At 37.7% G+C, this 21,636-nt stretch overlaps 3 protein-coding genes across 3 annotated transcripts; all 3 read right to left on the reverse strand.

Moving 5' to 3' along the window:
* Positions 1 to 260: 260 nt before the first annotated feature.
* pgk1 (phosphoglycerate kinase 1) lies at positions 261 to 14,401 on the reverse strand. The gene is made up of 10 exons (XM_079836009.1): positions 13,879 to 14,401; positions 11,537 to 11,587; positions 10,976 to 11,131; positions 10,598 to 10,742; positions 5,083 to 5,186; positions 4,831 to 4,950; positions 3,814 to 3,928; positions 3,356 to 3,535; positions 2,910 to 3,087; positions 261 to 1,067 (listed from the first exon to the last, which is right to left on the reverse strand). The coding sequence occupies exons 1-10, from the start codon at positions 13,941 to 13,943 to the stop codon at positions 928 to 930; spliced, it is 1,254 nt and encodes a 417-aa protein (XP_079692135.1). The 5' UTR covers positions 13,944 to 14,401; the 3' UTR covers positions 261 to 927.
* A 1,299-nt stretch (positions 14,402 to 15,700) lies between these two features.
* On the reverse strand, positions 15,701 to 16,815 carry cox7b (cytochrome c oxidase subunit 7B). Its single transcript, XM_079835137.1, has 3 exons — positions 16,707 to 16,815; positions 16,022 to 16,143; positions 15,701 to 15,933 (listed from the first exon to the last, which is right to left on the reverse strand). Exons 1-3 carry the CDS (start codon positions 16,741 to 16,743, stop codon positions 15,859 to 15,861), a joined length of 234 nt encoding a protein of 77 aa, XP_079691263.1. The 5' UTR covers positions 16,744 to 16,815; the 3' UTR covers positions 15,701 to 15,858.
* A 1,522-nt stretch (positions 16,816 to 18,337) lies between these two features.
* pgrmc1 (progesterone receptor membrane component 1) lies at positions 18,338 to 20,521 on the reverse strand. Its single transcript, XM_079834007.1, has 3 exons — positions 20,148 to 20,521; positions 19,177 to 19,332; positions 18,338 to 19,068 (listed from the first exon to the last, which is right to left on the reverse strand). Exons 1-3 carry the CDS (start codon positions 20,434 to 20,436, stop codon positions 18,974 to 18,976), a joined length of 540 nt encoding a protein of 179 aa, XP_079690133.1. The 5' UTR covers positions 20,437 to 20,521; the 3' UTR covers positions 18,338 to 18,973.
* Between the last annotated feature and the right edge of the window lie 1,115 nt (positions 20,522 to 21,636).

The raw sequence follows: 21,636 nt of genomic DNA on the forward strand, positions 1-21,636 counted from the left end.
ACCGGGTCTAGAGTTTCATGACCTCCAACAACTCCTCTTACGACAAGCCTAAACGTACAACATAACCAAGTAATATTTATCAGTGTTTCTGGTTTACTAAAAAGAACTCTCATAACGGAATTGCTATTTGCTTTATGTGACTACGTCATATGTACAGGTAAAGTATGGACATATACTTGCTGATAATAAGATTTATTATAATAGTATATTGTGTGCACCCACAAAAAAAAAATTACTCAAGGCAACAATTTTTTTTAAATTTTTTTATTTATTATTATTGTTCTTTTTCCACGACAGGTCACCTGGGTCTAACATTAGCCCGTTATAATAATTCCAGTGCGGAACATCTATCTCATAAGCTGCAGGTCTAGGATGACAAGTGCAATATTGGGAGGAAAGTGTCTACATTACTACAGGTCCTCAACATCTGTGGGAAGGCAACAAATATCAAATATAAACTCTAGAATTACAACACACAACTGTTTACACTGAATGCACACATTCAGACTACAACGGGACACACATTAATACTTAAGCAGGTAAAATAATCATAACAGGAACCGTCATTACTGCGGATGTCAACCTTTCGCTCATAACAGATGGAAATATCTTGAATGAGAAAACCTTGGTAGAAGAAAAACAAATGGATGTGTATGAGTGAGCAGGGCTGCGTTTCCAAAAAGCATCATAATCCTAATTTGATTGTAGAACCATTACAACCAATGGATTATTTTAGCTCACAATGCTTTTGAGAAACTCAGCCCAGGGAGTCTGGCACAGCATACTGAAAGCTGTCCATAGAGAGCGGAGTAGTTGTCTTTTGCATCCTCGATGGGTTATAGAATGCTGAACAAACGCTGAGTGAATAAGGATGACAGCTTCTTGGGAGATGAGCACCCAACCTCTGGCTGAAGAGCTTCAGAGCGCTTATACGTTGCTGAGGGCATCAACACCAGGCAACACTTTACCCTCCAGCAGCTCCAGACTGGCTCCGCCGCCTGTGCTCACATGACTGACCTTGTCTTCTGTGTCCCACTTGGCACAGCAGGTTGCGGTGTCTCCCCCACCTGAAATTAAAAGAAACAAAGATGTCAAATATAAGTCTATTATAGTGGTCGATATAAACGTTTTAATGACTGATGCACTTAAGAGAGCAGGGTGGCCGATATAGGCCTAGGATATCACACTATTTAATTTAAAGATTTAGAGTAAATAACACAATTTCTGATTTTAAATGTATATTCATTTGACATTGATAAAATAAATCAGTAAAATAAACAGATTAATACAAGTTTGATTCCCATTGCACATACATACAGGTAGAATTCGAGTTGCTGTTTGAATGGGACAATTCAAGACTTACACCTTTGAGTAAATGTGGTGTCTGCCCAGTGGTGCAATGAGATGATAGACAGGCACCTGACCCAGAGATTGTGGGTTCAAGTCCCAAGTGGAACAACTTGGGCCCTGTCCCAAATGGCACACCAGATGCACTTTTGGTCTTGTGGACTTACAATGGCTGCCGCGTGCGCATGTCCGTTAAGACCGCAGGGTGTCCCATGTCGTCATTTTAGGTCTCAGAAGGGTCCCGCACTGGTGCGGGTTCCGCAGCGGACTTCTTCCCAACAGTCAAAGCGGCCTTACGTCACGAAAGTGCAGACTCGTAGGAAGACCATAAGGGTTTAGGGTGCCATTTGGGACAGGGCCTTTGTGGGGACAGTTGTGGCCTAATGTTTAGAGTTGGACTTGTAACCCGAAGGTTGTGGGTTTGAGTCTCAGTAACGGCAGCAGATGTAGGTGGGGGGATTGAATGAACATTATCCACAACTGGATAATGTCAACTAAACATTGATGCCACTGTGAATGGCTGCCAACTGCCAATACTCGCTCTGAATTAGTGCTTCATTTCACCCATCCATGCACACAGAGTATGGAACACCATTCTTGTCTACACATCACTTTCAAAAAGCCTTATTAGCCAAAAAGAGAAAAAGGCCAATGGTGATACTGTAATTACAAACTGCCAAATAATTGGCCAATAATAAATAGAAAATATATCAGTCAACCACTAGTCTATTAGATGGGTGCCATTAAAGGGTAGCTCAACCCCTGGTCAGAGCCCAACTCCACCCACTGGCAATATTTGAATTGCTGGAAAAGTGGAGCCTATTATAAACAGATTTCCTCAAATAAAAGTTATAGTATACAGTCTATATACCCCATCATGTTATGGTATTGTTGTTCATTACAACGGCAATCAAGGTTTGAAAGCGCGTCTCATGTATGAAAAGTATCTGTACACATGACGGACGGCAAAAAAAAAAAAAAAGCAAGAAAAGCCTTACGTGTACTAAAAACTGCCTTATTTAACCATATTTTCTTCATTAGAATGTTGATAGCAAGTATCAAGTAAGCTACATTCATAATGTTTCTTCTACATGTAACATGACAGTTCATACTGGAGTGAAGCCGGTCTTGTGTGATCAATGCGGGAAAACATATCCTAGGGCGTGGATACCCAGATAGGTTTATTGTGCCAGGTTTATTGTGCCATACCCAGATAGGTTTATTGTGCCAGGGGCGTAGGTAGTGAGCCGTTGGAAGAGCCTGCATACGTTTTGTTGGGAAACAACTTTCCAATAGGAAAATTCAACTGAAGTAGCCACCGTTCAACTCGAAGAGGGCAGCACTCAGACGTTTTTACACCATACATTGTAGAGTTAAAACACTTTATACCCAAATGACAAAACTTTTACTCGAATCAATGAACAGCATTAATAAAGCCCCAGTCTTACAGATAATTAACTAATGAAAAAAAAAAAAAGAAAAAAAAAAGAGTTTAGTTACCCTTTAAATGTATTCCAGGCAAGAGCAAGCGACTTGAATGGAAAATGAAATGTAATTCTCACCGATAATGGTGGTGCAGCCATTTTTGGTCGCTTCCACAACTTTGTCCATCAAGTTCTTGGTTCCACGAGCGAAGTTGTCCCACTCGAACACACCAACAGGTCCGTTCCACACAATCTGCTTGGCTCTGGCTACAGCCGCCGCATAGAGCTTTGAGCTCTCAGGACCACAGTCCAGACCCTGGATGGAAGGATAACCAGAAGGGTTTCTTTTGAGAACTGCTTCCCTCTCACTTACAGGAAAAGGACAAGATCTTATAGCTCTAAACCAGGGATCCTCAAACTCGGTCTTGGAGGGCCACTGTCCTCCAGAGTTTAGCTCCAACCCTGATCAAACACACCCGAGTAAGCTTAATCAAATCACAGGTAGGCGAGTTTGATCAGGGTTGGAGCTAAACTCTGCAGGACAGTGGCCCTCCAGGAACCCTGCTCTTACATGTCTGCCTTACCATCCAGCCAGCTGGAATACCATCTGCTACTGATGCAGTCCCTGTTGCCGCCTTCTCGTCAAAATTGTCTGCGGTGATAAAGTCAACAGGAAGTGCGATCTTCACTCCGTTCTTCTCAGCTTTAGCCATGAGGTCCTTCACAATTTTGGCACCCTCGTCATCATACAAGGAAGTGCCGATCTGAGCACAACAAGAGAGAGAGAAAAAAAAAAAGTGTAATTCCAAGGGGGTATTCCAGAAACCAGGTTATGCGACATACCCAGAAAGGTTTATGGATAAGTAAATATATTTTAAAAAATGTAGGTAATTTTCAGGGCATTTTGTTAGCCATCGTAACTTATAATCTTAAGTGGTGATTTTGATCAATATCACAATTAAAAAAATATTGATACATTTGATAAAACGAAACCAAAACACCACTTAGGTTAGCAGTGTGAATGAAGCTTTAGGCCACTCACCTCCATGTTATTCAGAACCTTGAGGAAGGTAAAGGCCATTCCTCCACCAATGATCATCTCATTCACCTGGTCCAACATGTTGTTGATCAGCTGAATCTTATCTTTGACCTTGGCCCTGTCCGATCAAAGCAACAATCAATCAAACAAAGCCTTTTCAATGAAAGTTTCATTTTTTAAAATTTAAATCTAATTGGGATGAAACTGAGAAACTCCCGCCTCAGACAGCTGTAGGGCACTTCCTGCAATTTGTCAAATTATGAGACAAAATCTTAAGGATTTGGTGCATTGCAGTACAGCTTATCAGTGGGCCAATTCCCTGAGTGAACTTTGTTATTTGGAACAAACTCCAGACATGACTTGCTTCAGTCACCAGTGCAAATGAGTGACGACCAATGAATGTGCAGGGGCGGATGATTTTAGGGGGGAAAAAAATAAATATATATATATGTTTGCAAGTTGTGCAATGGCCTAACTTTTGCATTAAACACTGTTTCCACAAGAACACTTTGTAGTGATCATTGCTTTATTTGCCATCATTGCATCTTGCACAACGGTTTCACAATTTCACCAACAGGATATAAAACCATGAAAAAAGAAGAAATCTACAAATGCTTAAATATATAGAATTCTTTCTACAGCCAGATATGAGAGGCTTAAAGAACAGTAGAGCAAGAAGGATATTGTCACACATCCTGCTGTTGCATAAGAGGATAAACTCAACTATTCCTGGACTGTCACTAATGCTTTCTGAAGGGTTCTTCAATGGAGAGAAGATGGATGCATCCTAAAAATACTTGTGAGCCTCTCACAAGTACAGCCCAATATTCTTTCATTAATTCATTTTGGTTGGTGAACTCTATAAAAGCCTTTCCTTAGAGCATGAACGAGCTAACAGGACCAAAGCAAGGTCTCTCGAGGTTTTTAAATCACTAAACCTAGTTAAAACTTATTTTAGTTCTGAATATTGTCTTTCTTAAGGAGGATAAGCTATCAGAGTACTCCGTCAATAACACTCACCCCCCAAGAATGGCCAGGAAAGGTCTCTGTGGCTTCTCAAGGGCCATGGCAAAGTAGTCCAGCTCCTTCTTCATCAGAAAACCAGCTGCCTTCTGAGGGAGATTCACTCCAACCATGGAGCTAGAGTGAAACATTAGACATTAGTCTTGAAAACCAAGGGGGAAAAAAAGAATTGGCATTTCATCTTGTTATTTCAGACTAAACTCAATGTGGCGTTTTATTAGTCCATCACTGTTTTGTGTAATAGAGTACCTATGAGCTCTGTGCGCAGTTCCAAAGGCATCATTGACGTAAACATCACCCAGCTTGGACAGGGATGCTCGGAAAGAGTCGATTTCCGCCTGACTTGCTTTGGTCTGAAAAGATGAATCAAAATCATTTATAAGTCATACGATGCCACCTGAAGAATAATATAAATATATAATAGCAGACGGGCTGAATGAAAATGCAAATTCACTCTCTGACTGTAGGTGGCACTTATAGAACAGAAGAAATACCTTATCTCAATGCGCAAAGCAGCACATGAGCAGCACATTTCTGAAGAAAGTGTAACCGTATTTGTGTTTTAAAACCTTTAGATTTTGTACAAATACAACAGAGCAGGTTACGGATTCTCTCTGCTATTCACTGTCACTTAGTAATAATCTATATAATAATTATTATAATAATAAAATAATCTATTCCTGAGAGCCACCAAGTCATAGCTTTATGTAACAACAGCACCTCCATGCACATGACCAAAAGCGCAAATCTTGTTGGTGAACCAGTTTGTGTGATCGTCACAGTCCCTGGGAAACTGATTCAATATTATCATTTTATTATTTTGTCATCATTATTTTGTTTTAAAGAGATAGCATTGTATTGCCATGTCAAGAAAGGTTGATAAGGGCCATTTTTAATCACATTCTGGAAGTTTTTTTTTTTTTTTTTCTCTTGGGAGTCAGCTGGTTTTGGAAAGCTTTTGGGCAGCATATCATCCACCCAATCTGGCAACACTGCTTTTCTGAGATCTGTGTAAACCAACAAATAGTGCACTTACAGTTGTGTTTGCAGAGTAAACTGGAGAAAATATTTTAAACCCAGTTACAGTCAGACCCCTGGATCTAGACCAACAATACATGTGGTTATGATCACATTACTGCACTCAAAGTTCATGACTTCTGAACTACTGGAAATGAAAGGTTACACAGGTGCCCAGAAAATGCCATGCTGCAGTTCACTGAAGTTTCTTGCCAGCAAAGAACATGGCACTTTCCCCTGTCTCTTTCTTTGGTCTCTACTCGTCCCCCACGCTTTCTCTTCTCCCCTTCCCTGCATGCATTCCAGCCAGGGCTCCGAGGACCAGAAAAGCCACATGATCACACATGACCTTCCTACAAATGTCAATAGGTCAGCTGTTTACAGCATCTCTGCGTGCACACACAGCTAACGATGGCCTTTAACAGTAGCAGCTTGCGCTTTGTAATTATTTTTGTCAGACACAAAATTAGCTTCTTGAGCCAAAACAGAATGATTTGGTAAGAGATTTGTGAAACAAGCCTTATTACAGAGGACTTCTTTTACCGTATGTGCATATATATAGATCCATCCATCCCCCTTTCATTTAATTTCTTTAAGCGTGTGGCATTTCATGCCATAGATCCTACTGAATAAGACAGGGTTCTCATGGGTCCATAATTAAAAAAAAAAAAAAAAAAAAGTCTTAAATATTATAACAAACATCATTTTAAGAGGTCTAAAATTTGGGCAAGTTAAAATGTGCACGTTCTACAGGCTTGTGGTTTCAGATGGTAAATCAATGAATACCATGCATTTATGCAGAGCAATTGATTGTGATTTACGGTTGATGAATTATGACCATTTTAGGTGTTTATACTGTAATATGTTATAGATGGTTGTAAGACTCATTCATCTCCCTCAACTTTTTGAATAAGCAGCTGCAAGTGGTAAACCATAGACATTTCAAAATATGTATTTGAATTATAAATATGCATTTCAGACCATTTTGGTTACACAAACTGCATCTGGCATTTAATTCGTAAACTGGGCTTCTCGTGGCTTCTCTCTGGACTGCACCGTCACAGGAAGGAAAGCCTAAGCACATAATTTAACATTTATTATAGATTTTACTAGTACAAGTTGAGCAATAATCTTTTTATTGACGTTCTTTAAATACACTATCAATATACCTCTAATTTATATGTACCAATATTAGTACATAAACCAATTTAAGTGCATATATATATATATATATATATATATATACACAATAAACATCTCTTGAGTATTTTAAACCAGCAGTTATCCTGAATGTGTGCCCCATTTGGTTTAATTGATTAAGTAAAGGAATCCGAAATACATTTATTTAGAGATTGTATGGGTCTGTTCAGTATAGACAGTGTTACATTTAAGTCTTAAATTTGATTTAAAAAAAAACACTGCAGATACCCTGTAAGCGCCAAACCCCCTTATGGAAGAAGAACGCCGTCCTGTTTACAACTGTGACAATGAGCACTTATCAAGATCAACTAAATGCTGGATTTTCAAAAGCATGTGAAGTTCACAGAAACCATTGTTCCAGTACACTTGCATGACATTCTTGAATGAATTGCATGGCGGTCTGTTATTGTGGGGACCTCGAATTGACCCCAAACAGTCCTTGGCAAATGAAAGCTGCTGGAGTCCAGACCTTCTGCCGTCAGTCTGAAGCTCTGGCTACGTACCTACAAGGCCTTAAGATGCGTTTTGGTCGATCGGATCACAAGTAGACGAGGCAGACACATACCCATTTACACCTGGGGCCAGATTTACTAGCAACTTGCGCCACCACAAACCCTCTTTTGGCGTTAAAAAAAAAAAAAAAACCTACTGTCAGGATTTACTAAAGACACACAATGATAAATTAGTGCTGAAAAAGCATGGACAGTTATTTTTACGGCTGACCTTATGGCATATGCATTTGTAGGCGTTTCCCTTTCAGGCGCTAAATTTATGGGAGGAGAGCATTTAAATTATTCATGCAAGGTGATTTACAACGGTTTGCGTTTGTCAATTTACTTGGGTTTTGCACCATTATTTACCACCCCCAAAAAAAGCAGTCTTAAACCAGACACTAATATGTAATGCTGGTCATTATGGAACTTATCCGGATGCGTCTGTGTTCATTAAAGCGAGCTTCATCATCACGTGCAGAACTTTCCACTCACATCTGCGCTTTTATGGAATTGCACTCTCACACCAATTTGCCCTGTTTAGCAAATCTGGTCCCTGGTGGTCTCTTTTGTCCACCTTCAACCACTTCTGTCCTGATTTCTTTGAGGGGAGGGTCTATGTAAGTATATGAGCTTTTTCAGATCTTTCGATCTAATAGGCGAAATACGTGTACGCAATTTACATATGAATGTGACTGGAGATGAAGGAGAAACAGAGCAGCAGCTTTCGTTTCTGCTCTGAGTGGGTGTTAGAAATCAGGAATGGTGAGAGAACATTGTGTTTGGTACATTTTTCATCTTCAAACCAAACTTGGATCTTCAGCAGACACAGTTTAAATCCTCCCTGGCTAGCGCACTTACCATAATGTTTACGCATTAGGTCAGTGGGCGGAGAGTAGGTGGTCTTTTGTGGCCGTTCGGACACATTAGATCACGAGCGTTTACACTACGAAAGCAATCCGGTCGAACGAGTTTTCGACTACATCTGGAAGAGGTCTAAAAGTGGTTAAACTCGAAACGTTTTAGACCCCGTCTACACCTGTATTTAGCACCGTCCACTTGTTATCCGATCGACCAAAACGCATATTAATACCAGGCGCCTGTACCATGATTAGGGTTGGGTATCGTTTGGGTTTTTTTCGATTCCGGTGCCAAACCGATACTTTTAAAATGGTTCCGGTGCCTAAACGGTGCCTGAACCGATACTTTTTTTTTTTTTAAAGGCCACCAAACCAGGTGGATGACATTAAATGGCTTTTTATTTATTTATTTATTATTTAAATTGAACCATTTATTAAAAGTTGAATGTATACTTAAATGTATGAATATAAATAAATACAAAACACAATTTACTTATTTACAAATTATAATTGACATATTTACAAATTCACAGTAAAACCTAAGCCACCCAACTACAACAAGCCTAATATAACTCTAAACAGTTAGAGTAATAACAGCAGTCGTCTGTATTCTTGCTCTGCTACAAACCAGCTTCGAGCTTCAGCTTTATTTTGAAATATGATCATATTCTCTGGCTAAATATTTTAGAACACGTCACCTTAATGTTTCCATGGTGACGCGTCATGTTTCTCACATGACACAGCAGCCGCAATAGCGCTGACAGCTCAGCTGTATCGGGTTTATTTCGTTTTTTCTTTTTATTCAAAATATTCACAAACTTCTTAACTGTGTCACGAACTATCTGATGTTCAAATGTGTGAGTGAATGTGTGTTAGTTGATCTATAAAGCGCAATGGGCGGCGCCATGTTAGTTTGCGCCTCAGAATCGGATCTGTCGGATTTACAACACTTGAGTGCATTCTCGTCTCACGAAATACATGAAAGTAAGTGACCAGTGAACTGGAAGAAGAATAGAGTAAACTATATAGTTACTATAATGTGCATTTATCTGATGTGAATAAAACACGTAACGTTAGTCAAATTATAACCGTCTGAAAGGATTGTCATTGCCGCTTTCATAGACATCAGTGTGTGTTTTTTGCTAGTAGCCTACTTATGAACATTTAAATGTCTGAAACCTGAAATAAACATGATGTGGTTGAAAACACTGAATAGTTGTCATGAGTTGTGATGTGACCAGCGCTGAGCGTCTGTCTCTGGCTCAGCCAAAGCGCGAAAGCACGTTTGAATTTTGGCACCGAAATGAGGAACCGAAATCTGCGTTCTGATTCGGTCCGGTACATACCGGTTATATAAGTACCGGTGCCATATTGGAACCGGATTTCGGTACCCAACCCTAACCATGATGGTAGTTTAACAAACTCAGGGTTACAGGATTAGTTTCGAGTTGACAAAACCAAACCAATCTATTCAGGCTTTGTTGGTCCCATGATGCTGATCATCAGCTTTCTCTGTCAACTCAGGCTTTGATCCAGAGTTTAGCTGTGACATCAGTAGTGAACAGCCAATCACATGTTGTGGATCAGTGAAACTGAGATTCACTTCTCTCTTCTGCAGAATATTACATGATTGAAAAATATTAAGAATTTAAACAGCAAGAAGAAAACACCTTTATATAGGCTATTTATATTAATTTTAACAAAGTGCCTTTTAATGATTGATAAACTAAAACGATACATGTGTAATTGATTAACGGTACAATAATTACATAAATGATATCCAAATCATTCAAAATTATCATCATTATAAATAAGCATTGTTAAAAGCCAGACACTTTTGCCATGTAGTGACCTTTTATTTGGAGTAGAAACAGGGGGAGTGACTTTATTGCATCAGAGGTGTGTCACTTTGCTCGCAGCTGATTGGTCTAATTTCAGTTTGCGATCTCTTATCCAGAACATAACCTGCCCTGGAGCAGGTTAGCCGTGGAGCGCAAGTTACTATGGAGATGAACACTGCTAAAAGCCAGACCACTTTAAAATGGTACCTAAAACCCAGGATTGGCACAAACTAAGCTTAAACATATCTGGCTAGCCAGCTAAACCGGCTTCATGGTATAGGCCCCAGGTGTAAACAGGGCCCAAGATGACCAAGCACTTTTTACCTGCAGATCCACTGACGTACGGTGCACTGACCTTGTTCCCTGATGCATCTTTGCCCTTGCCCTCCTCGGCCAAATGGAAACGCAGGTTCTCCAGCAGAATGACAGAACCTGCAGGTGGGTCTGCACATGCCTTCTCCACATCTGGACCCACACAGTCCTTCAGGAACTGAACATCTCTTCAGAGGCAAATTAAACAGCAAGGTTGGTGGCAAAGCACTGAGCTGCATTAAGTATGCCCTGCTATTAAGATGTCATCTTGATGATGCTTTTCAACCATACATTTCTAATGTTTACGCAGTAAAACTACACATCACTGCTGTTAAACAGATGTAGCTTGAAGGTTTATATTATCTCTAACTGATGGTGTAATATGCGTGTAGGTTAAGAGGTTTATATTGAGCTCTCCTACTTTCCCAGCAGGTTCTTGAGTTCTGCAGCCACAGGCTCCAGAGAGTACTTGTCTGGCATGGGGACTCCATCAGGCCGGCCCAAGTGGCTCATCAGTACTACAGCTTTGGCCCCATTATCTAAACAGTGCTGAATTGATGGGACAGCAGCCTTGATTCTGATGAGCATATACAAATGAGTTACAAACACTAGGGCACAAGGCCAACATGTCTTTTTCAACTGAGACTCTATATACTATATACAATATATAATTAAAAAAATTATAATTTTATATCACAAATTGGCCTTTTTGTTTCAAATGGTCGCTCAAACTAAACCCACATTTAAAATACTGTTGACATTCTATGAACTAACATTTATTGAGTAGTAAAATATTTTCTTAGCAATAAAATACAGCCATGAATGAATTATTATATGCAACAAATATTTCATAAGCAACAAAGCTGTGGGTCAGTTTTCATGGTAAAACCATTGCAGCTGGACGTTTGAGGATATAAACAGCACAAAGTGGAATAATGGTTGTTCCAATGAGATGAAGTGCATGCAACAATATCCATCTCACCTCTGGTTATTTGTTATCGTCTTAGCTTTCATAGGGACATTGAAGTCAACCCTATTGGAGAGAGCGAGAGAGAAAATAAATGGATGTATTACTAAATCAGATACATAAATTGCAATGGTTGAATGGAATGATTAAAATGCTCATTCATTTGAAAAATAAGTAGGTTCCAAAAACGTATTTAAAATAAGCGATATGTGAAAATGATACCCATATCTTTGCTAATGAAATGCCCTTTAGAGCAGTGGTGTTATAAATAATATACCATATTATCAGAGCTGGGTAGTAACGGATTACAAGTAATCTGGATTATGTAATCAGATTCCAAAAATTAAGCACTTGTAATTAAATTACGTTTTAAAATACTTGTAATCAGACTACATGATAACAGGATCACACGTTATTCTCACAATTGCAGTAAATTCTTCATTTGAATTATCACTCAGTGAGGCATTTAACCATGCATTTCAGTCTTTGTAAGGCTTTTGCCTTTCAAAACACGTTAAAACGTATAAATTAAAGTAATTTCATATTTACAAATTTGCAATGCAGGGATTGCCCAACTTTTTTGCTAGCTGAACCTATTTGACCAAAAGTTCAAGTTCGTTCTATATCCATTTTATATGAATATAGCACAAGATTATCCTATTCAAATCAATGCGATAAGCGAGTTTGGTCAAGTAATCAAAAAGTAGTCAGATTATAGTACTTTAAATGTAATGGATTACTTTACTAACTACAATTGTTATTATGTAATTTCAAATCAGTAATCAATTTGTAAAGCTAATCATCAGCACTGCATAATATTATTAAATGTAATGAATTTGACGTTACTGCTTTATTCGTTTTTCTAAAGACTGTAATCATGCGAGTAATGACAGTTTCTTGGTTATAATTTGGATGGATAGATAGATGGTAGATAGATGATAGATAGATGATAGATAGATAGATAGATGATAGATAAATGATAGATAAATGATAGATAGATGAACATTCATGAAACGAACATTTCTAAATTAATTAATAAAAATACCCATAACAAAAAGCTATTTTAATTCATATAAGGCTTGTACAGGGATATCCATGAACAACTAAACCTAGCACACTATAGGAGTACACACACTGCTGCACGTTCACACGTCTCCATGACTATAATGAATTACGTAACACAGTAAAGCCCCCCTCCAGCAGTCAGATGATGCATTCAGGGTAGAGAATGTCGATACTGTGGTCCTGTAATATTTTTAATATAATATTAGACAATATTAAAGCAGTTTAGATCCTGACAGCGGATGCTGTAAGACTACGTGCAACTGCTGTAATATACACCGACTTATCGTGACGCACTCAAAATGAATCTAAATTACGTATTCAAAAAGTGCTATTATATCACTTGGGTATTTATACTAGGGTAAAATAAAAATGTTCAATAAAGCGGCAGACGGTGGGCGGGGCAGGGTTGTATCCCAGTGTGGACTTATGTTGCCTTCACGTGCTATCGGAAATTTGATAATTCCCACTTCTGAAATCGTGATTACGAGCTCATCCCATTCAAATTTCGAAAGTGGAGGGCGTTCATGTGCAATTTTACCTAGGAAACTCGTATTTACGATAATTCCGAGAGCACGTGAAGGCAACATTAATGTAGCCAAAGGACTTTTGACAGTGTGTGTGTTCATAATACCAAAGGCAATTTGTGCTAATAGCTGCTGAGAATGTGCGCATGTCGTTTAGCGGAATATATTACAAACAATCTTCATTTATGTACATAAAAAATGTCCTGGCATGCGTGAGTGAGACGAGTATGAGAAACGAGTAAGAACACGCCACTCATGAATGTGCGTAGTGGTATAAACACTCCAGCACACGTTCAAAAGACCATATAAAACAGTGTGTAATGTGAAAACGTTCTGGTTGTCGGTATACAAAAATAAAGTGACAGGGGCTCCCTGGCCATTTGACATTTGTAGCTGCGTGGTGTCATCTCACCAAGGCATTTTACAGCCTCTATAGGGGAAAAAATGGTGTTAGGTGTTTAAAGATCTGCCTTTATATTAAAACAAAAGAGTTATGACTGAAATTAAACGATGCGCACGCGCTTTTGGCATATCTGCCATCCTGCACGTATCGGGAACCTATAAAACGTGACGCGTGACAGACACACTTCCGGTTATCAATGATTGAACTTGTTCATTCGCATAACCTTGAGCGATGCCAAAAATTAAAGTTTAAAATTAAAAACTTAAATAATAAAGAATAGCCAATAAACGAATATCACGAGCATGACAATACATCGATGTTAGTGAGCGATATAAAGGAATGTGCCGATGACAATTCACGCTTACCTCATGACCACGCGCTTTCCTTTCACATCCACCTTGTCCAAAGTGAGTTTGTTTGACAGAGACATTCTGGCTGTGGATCTGCAGAAAGACTCTCCTTAACTGGTGTGGTGCAGTGCTGGGCAAGTTCTCGAATGAGAGTGACCTTAGCTTGATGCTGAATTGCTGATACACGAAGTATGGGCGGGTCTAATCGAGGTATGCGGTTCTAAATCCAGCGCTTATTGGATATACTTGCTGTCAATCAATATGCCCAACCGAGGACAGGCTGCCCACTATCTAGAGACCCTACCCTCTTGCATTAAGTTAATACGCCACAGGTGAGCAGGATAAAAATGTTAATAAATAGATATCACCAGACTTCAGGGGCCTATACCATGAAGCCGGTTTAGCTGGCTAGCCAGATATGTTTAAGCTTAGTTTGTGCTAATCCTGGGTTTTAGGTAGTGGTTTGGCTATTAGCAGTGTTCATCTCCATAGTAACTTACGCTCCACGGCTAACCTGCTCCAGGGCAGGTTATGTTCTGGATAAGAGATTGCAAACTGAAATTAGACCAATCAGCTGCGAGCAAAGTGACACACCTCTGATGCAATAAAGTCACTCCCCCTGTTTCTACTCCAAATTAAAGGTCACCACATAGCAAATGGTTTTGAATAATTTTGAATGACTTACCGGTAGATATCATTTAAGTAATTATTATACCCTTAATCACTTACACATGTATCATTTTAGTTAATCAATCATTAATAGGCACATAGTTAAAATTAATATAAATAGACTACTGTCTATAAAGGTCATACAAATAAGCTTTAAAATCAATAAATAAAGCTATAAAAATGACTACATGTGAGTTTAAATGTTCAATTCTCTCTATATATCAACTAAACTAACTTCATAACTTTTACTTGTACTGACTAAGTAAGATTTTTCTTAAAGTTGACAGCTTTCATAGACAGCTCTTTTCTTCTTCCTGTGTACATTTGTTTAAATTCTTAATATTTTCAATCATGTAATATTCTGCAGAAGAGAGAAATCAATTTCGCTGCTTCTCTCACGAGAAGTAGATGTCAGTTTCACTGATCCACATCATGCGATTGGCTGTTCACTACTGATGTCACAGCTAAAATCCTAAACTCAGGATCAAAGCCTGAGTTGACAGAGAAAGTTGATGAGCTGCGTCATGGTACCAATAAAGCTTGATTGCATCGGTTTGGTTTTGTCAACTCAAAACCAATCCTGTAACCCTAAGTTTGTTCAACTACCTTCATGGTACAGGCCCCAGTACAATTGTTTATGTAAATGAGGTATTGTCTAATAAAGAATGCACTCATTTGCTTACATTTCCAGAACAGAAAACTGAACATTGGATAAAGCCAGGTTTCTTTTTTTTTTGTCGTTGACATTTTAAGTTTTTTTTTAGATATCTGAATAAAAACCCTCCGGAATATAGATTAGTGTAAGTGGAAATGTATGGCTCAGTGCAGCAGAAAAAAATTACCTGTAAAAATACATATTGTAATTGAAATCTACAGATGCAAATAGATAGATATAAGTTAACGTAATATATGTGTTTTAGATGTCTTTTCACTAGTCTGGAAGCAAATTCACCCCCAGTGCATTAAAAAAAACTTAATCAAAAATGATAAATTATGTCTGAAATATATCAGACCTGTAATTGGAGTTGTCACTCCATGGACAGTTTAGAGTTTTATACTAGATACAAAATTGACCTCATTCATTTGATGGTAGAATACATCAAGTTAATGTAATATTTAAAATGAGAAACTATCTACATACGTGTTAAAGTAAACAAGATGACAAATATTGATATTTATCCTTTAATTTATTACATTTTTTACAGACATGCCAAGACAGCAAGAAGATTGGATTAGGTGAAAATTGTCTCCATTTCCTAAATGGAAAAAGTTCAGAATGTCATTCAGAAGCCCAGAGTATTCGGTCCACAATGGGAAAGGCATTCATCACTCCTTCCATTCCTTGGGCTGCACCTTGCCTATAGGTGACAAGTTCCATGTGATGCCTGTTGATGTGATCACCTGCAAAGACAGTGCACAAAAAAAAAATCACATAAAGCGTTGAAAAAAAAGAGAAGTAATTAGAAGATTTGAGTTGGCAGTCACTTACATAGGACCAAACTGCTACGCAAAATGTGGCTCCGGCGATCATAAGAGGGGCTCCATACTTTCCATGAAATTCACGGGACATACCAGACATCTGTCGTACAGCCACCTGACGGCCACTTTGACCTAATGTAAAGAAAAGGGCAAAAGGGGAAAAGGGAGGATTAAAGTGTACACATCCTTTAACACGCCATTCATTACCTTAATGAAGAACATTCAAAAACTTTCAGTCGCTGACTATATGAAAGACGTTTCTCATACAAAACCATTTACCTTTTTGTAATCATATACATGAGTGCAAGCTTGCAGCTAATAGACAAACCACTTAGAGGACACATTTTCAGTTTGATTTGTTAGAAACATTTTATAGAAAACATTTTGAAATGGAAACACAAATCGTTGCAATCAGCGCGATGTATTTACAACCAAATTTAGATACAATTAATAAGAGAGGCCGTTTTAAACCCACATATGGCAAATACATGAAAACATAAGGCAAGGTGACAATACTTTATATTGTTTGCAAAACGTATGCACTGTCTGGCGAACTAAGAATGTACGTTATCCCGTCAAAACTAGCTTTAGCATACTGGGAAGTAACATCAGTTTATTGACCAATATTGCAACGTAAGTGGTTTACTGAAACGTCAAATAAAACGATCAATCCTCGAATTAGATATTTAACTTACCGCTGAGATTCAGGGCAGCCTTGGCGAAGCGATACATGGTTATTTCTCGGGACAACTGACTGCGCGTGCTAATACCCTTGAACTGAATGGCAGAAACAAAATGGCAGGGCGGAAATGAACGCGCGAGACTGGCTAGCGCGCATGCACGCGGTGATCGCAATTCCACATAACGTAAAAATGTAAATGTTAAATAAAAGTAAACTCTGATAGCTTAAAGTGATGTGGTTTGTTGTTAACATATATGGAGTTATGTGAATCATATATAAGTTTAAATATTTACATATTTTCTTCTAAATATAATAAGAGACCATCATTGCTGTTTTACCATACACTGATAAAGCTAGTTAAACGGTCAGCGGGCTATGCAGTGTCACCCTGATTGCATGAATGCATAGTACATAATTAAAGTCTGGTTTCTAAACTTACTTCTTAGTCGTGTCAGGATGGCCGAGTGGTCTAAGGCGCCAGACTCAAGGGTTACTCCCTTCCGAACAAACGGGTATTCTGGTCTCCGAATGGAGGCGTGGGTTCGAATCCCACTTCTGACACATATCTTTTTCTCCAGCTAGAAATATTAATATTGTAATCCTATATCTTAAATGAAAGATGCAAGCCTATCTTGTGTATATATATATATATATATATATTTTTTTTTTTTACAGTATTGTGTGACTATTTTACATACTCCCAAAATTAGAGGGATGTCTCCTGTACCCACACCTCAATTTGTTCCAAATTATGGAAAAAAGTTTGTGTATTGTTTTTTTATCTTATTTGATACATCAAGATGTTATGGCTTATATATAATATGATATAGTGAGAATATGGAGCTCACACTTAAAGGATAGTTCACCCAAATATTAAAATTATGTCATAATTTACTCGCCCTTATGTTGTTCCAATGTTGTTACGAGTTTCTTTCTTCTGTTGAACACAAAATCAGATATTTTGTAGAAATTTGGTAACCAAACAGTTGACGGTAGCCATTGACTTAGTAATAAGTAGTAGTAAGAATAAATACTATGAAAGTCCAATATAAATCAATGAGATCTTTGTACAGTATAACAGACTACATGCATAAAATGCTCATAAATATCAGTTGTCACTCTATACCTCTCAATATCTTAGTAAGGTGATACTTATTAAATGCTTGGTTTTATGATCAAAGGTATGTCGTTTTTACTAAAATTTTAACATGATTTTTCTAAAAAAGATTATAATATATATATATATTTGTGTGTGGATAATCAAGTAAACTTAAAGTAGCTTCAGTCCAGTAAATATTCATCTTGAAAAAAAGTATCATAAAAAAAAAATCAGTTTTCACAGCAAAAAACACCAACTGGAGGATGTTTTTAGAATTATACAAAAAGGCCTTTTACTTGGTTAAAAAAAGTATAAACTACCAATCAGATGACAGAAGGCACGTGGAAGGTTGTGTGCAACAGGTTGTGATCATGTTGATAATTTAGAGGCCTTAGAAATTAATGTATCAAATATGATACAGTAGGTTTTATAGCGTTAAGTTAAGCTACAGGGACAGTTCAGCTGGAGGCGTTTACATGCTTTGCTCAAGGACACATATCAGGCATATATACCAACATAGAGCTCTAAAAAAATAATACAATACTGCACAATGGTAATAAACCATATTCTTTAATAATGAACATTATGAACAGAAAATGTGTTTTGCAAATACTTTGTCTTCATAAAACAATCCCATGGAATGTTTGTGTATCTAATCTACAATCTCTTGAGCAGATGATAAGACTAGCATGAGAGGAGTTTGCTCGAAACCACTCTTTAGCATGAGTCTAGTCTTAATCTGGTCTGACAAGCACCATTGAATGAGATTTCCACTCAGACATTTTAGTAGAATGCTCATTTAAAAGTATTTGAGTAAGTTTTGATGTTTATATATGCATTTGGTTTAAATGTTCTCTGGTTAGATACAAATCTGGAGTCAGCAATCTAAATAAGATGAGTGGGAGAAATTGTGTCCCATATTTACAGCAAGCCATATATTCCTGAAGAATATATTTTTACCCAAGAATTCTTCAAATGACACGATTATGAGTCACATTTGCTGTAGATATAACATATATTCTACATTAGTTTTAGGAATACAGTAATATGAAACTATTTATAAACATATGACATGCTCATTAAAGTCACATTAAATTACACGGAGGTTCCGACAAAAAGTCGAGGGGGACACATCTAGGTCATTTAAGCACAGATGGAAGAGCTCGGTTTGGATCTATGTTCTAATCCTTCTTTTTGTCCTTGACTTCCTCATCGTCTGTGTACTCTGTCGGTTCCTCTCCAGGTCTAAGAAGCTTCCCAACGTAATCATATTTCTCTGCGGAGGAACATAAGAGCATTTACTCAACATTTGGCTCATTGCAACATCCCCGAAGAGCACAACTGTAAAATCAGGGGGAGGAACACAGAGTGTCCTTCAACTCACGTGTGAACTGGGTCTCCCACTCGCTCAGGCTCTCTTGCTGCATAGCATTGAGATCTGAGAGGTCATCGTGAGTTTCTTTCAAGGCCTCCTTCTCCAAACAGAACGTGGCCAGTCCTCTGGATGCATCCCTGCCCGCAAAGACCCCGTAAGGGCCCTCTAAAAGTCAACAAATTAGCTTTTCACAAATATATAATCTCAGAATGCAAAACTAGTAGTATCTATTGTCTTAAAGGGATAGTTCACACAGAAATGAAAATCCTGTCATCATTTACTCTCCCTCAAGTTGTTCCAAACCTGTATGAGTTTCTTTCCTCTGTTGAACACAAAATAAGATATTTGTAATAATGTTGGCAACCTGGTAATGAAAATAGCATTGTTTTCCTACTAGTCAATGGGTGCCATCAACTGTCTGGTTCCCAACATGATTGAAAATATCTTCTTTTGTGTTCAACAGAGGAAAGAAACTCATAGGTTTGGAACAACATGAGGGTGAGTAAACGAGGACAAAACGTTCATTTTGGGTGAACTATCCCTTGAAATTAAGCATCATTCTGTACTCGGTGTGCATCTGAAGTATCTACTCAACCTTTATCCGAGTTTAGTTAATTATTCACTGATAACCAACAGTTTTGGGTATTGCAAAAGTGTGCACAAAAGGTACCAAAACGTAGAAATACTGCTCGCGTCTCATTATCAGAAGAACAACGACGTTAACATAGCTACACTTTAACACGGTTGCGTGACATCTCTATTATCCTGAGTTTTCAGTAGGTTAGGGGTTATGACTTTGCATTTGTACCTCGTTTAAAAAGTGCGACAAAGGGGCGTGTCTGCGTTTTTAATAGGTCATTTTTAAAATAAAATAAATAAAAACTTGCACATGCAAGCGTAATTAAAGTAACCACGTAATTCGTATGGCACAAAATCACCTAAAATAAGTTAGCGATTGAATTGTGACATTCGCGTGTTACCTGGTCCGTAGAACTTCTTCCCTCTCGTGACATCAAACACTTTCCCGTTGATAGCCATGAGGATTCTTGAGTTTTTCTGACCATCGTACTCTTGCAGTTCTGCTAAAGTGAAATCTCTTTTCTTTAGTTTAGGCAACGGCTCCTCAACCGGGCCATAGTCTGCAGGCTTGTCTCCGCGGACGATTTTGTACAGCAGGAACAAACAAAGACATAGCAAGCTAATGTTCAGAGGCGAAGTGAAAATTTCCTGAAGAATCCCAGAAGTTTGCTCAACATTTTCTTCAGCCATTTCGTTTCTGATATTGTGCGTGAGAACATCGAGAGACTCATCGACGACGACCACAGCAGTGCACCAATCACAGAAGCCAAAAACACACAATGGTGTGACGCCGCCAATCAGATTCGAGGTGGATTTCTGGGGCGTGTAGTTTTTGAGATGGGATTTGAAGTTAACTGTAATCTGTTTTTTTTTTTGTTTTTTTGCTTTACTACTCCAGATTAGTTTTTTTTCTTTCTCTCTCTTTTTATTTTATTTTTATTTTTTACTGTTTTATAATATTGGGACATTAAAAAATAAAACTAAAAATGCAAACTATATAATTTTATTTTGTATCTTTATTTTTTAAGTTATGTGTAGGAATATAACTACCAACCTATACAGTAAAAACCTGTACACAAATAAAAAATACAGTTGAAAATGATAATAATTAAGTTTGATGAACTGTGGCTATTATAGTGTTGTTAAGTTTATGTGACACAGTAGACTGTAAAATATAGTCATTAGAGTTATTGATTTTATTAGGAAAATATCATATACATAAAAAAAAGTGGGCTCAATCTAAACCACATTTTTCACACTTTGTAAATGACTTTACATTGTATGTAAATCTCTCGGAACAAGCAAAGAACAAAAAAGCAATGAAAACATGTAATGCTTTGAAAGCACTGGTCTTTATGGAATTTTTTGTTTGTATGTTTTTTTTTTTTTTTTTTCATTTCCTGACAGCTAAAGTTAATGTGATATTATGAGTATGTAATACCTCATGTTCTTATGGCATTGAATTAAAAAAAAAGATTAAAAAAATAATAATAATAATAAAAAAAAATTACATTTAAAGTGATAATTCACCGAAAAAACAAAAACTCTGTCATAATTTACTCACCCTCAAGTTGTTGTAAACCTGTATGAATTTCTTTCTTCTGTTGAAGACAAAAGAAGATATTTTGAAGAATGTCAGTAACCAAACAGTTGATGAACCCCATTGACTTCCATAGTATTGTATCCTACTATGGAAGTCAATGGGTGCCGTCAACTGTTTGATTACCAACATTCTTTGAAATATCTTATTCTGTGTTCAGCAGAAGAAAGAAATTCATACAGATTTGGAACAACATGAGTGATTGATATTTTTATTTTGGGGTGAACTATCTCTTTAAATAAGGTCTGTTGGGAAGAACGTCCTCCAAACAGCAGGTGGCGGAATAACAT

The sequence above is a fragment of the Gobio gobio genome (genome assembly GCF_949357685.1).
Source record: "Gobio gobio genome assembly, chromosome: 14".
In the NCBI taxonomy this organism is placed as follows: Eukaryota; Metazoa; Chordata; class Actinopteri; order Cypriniformes; family Gobionidae; genus Gobio; species Gobio gobio.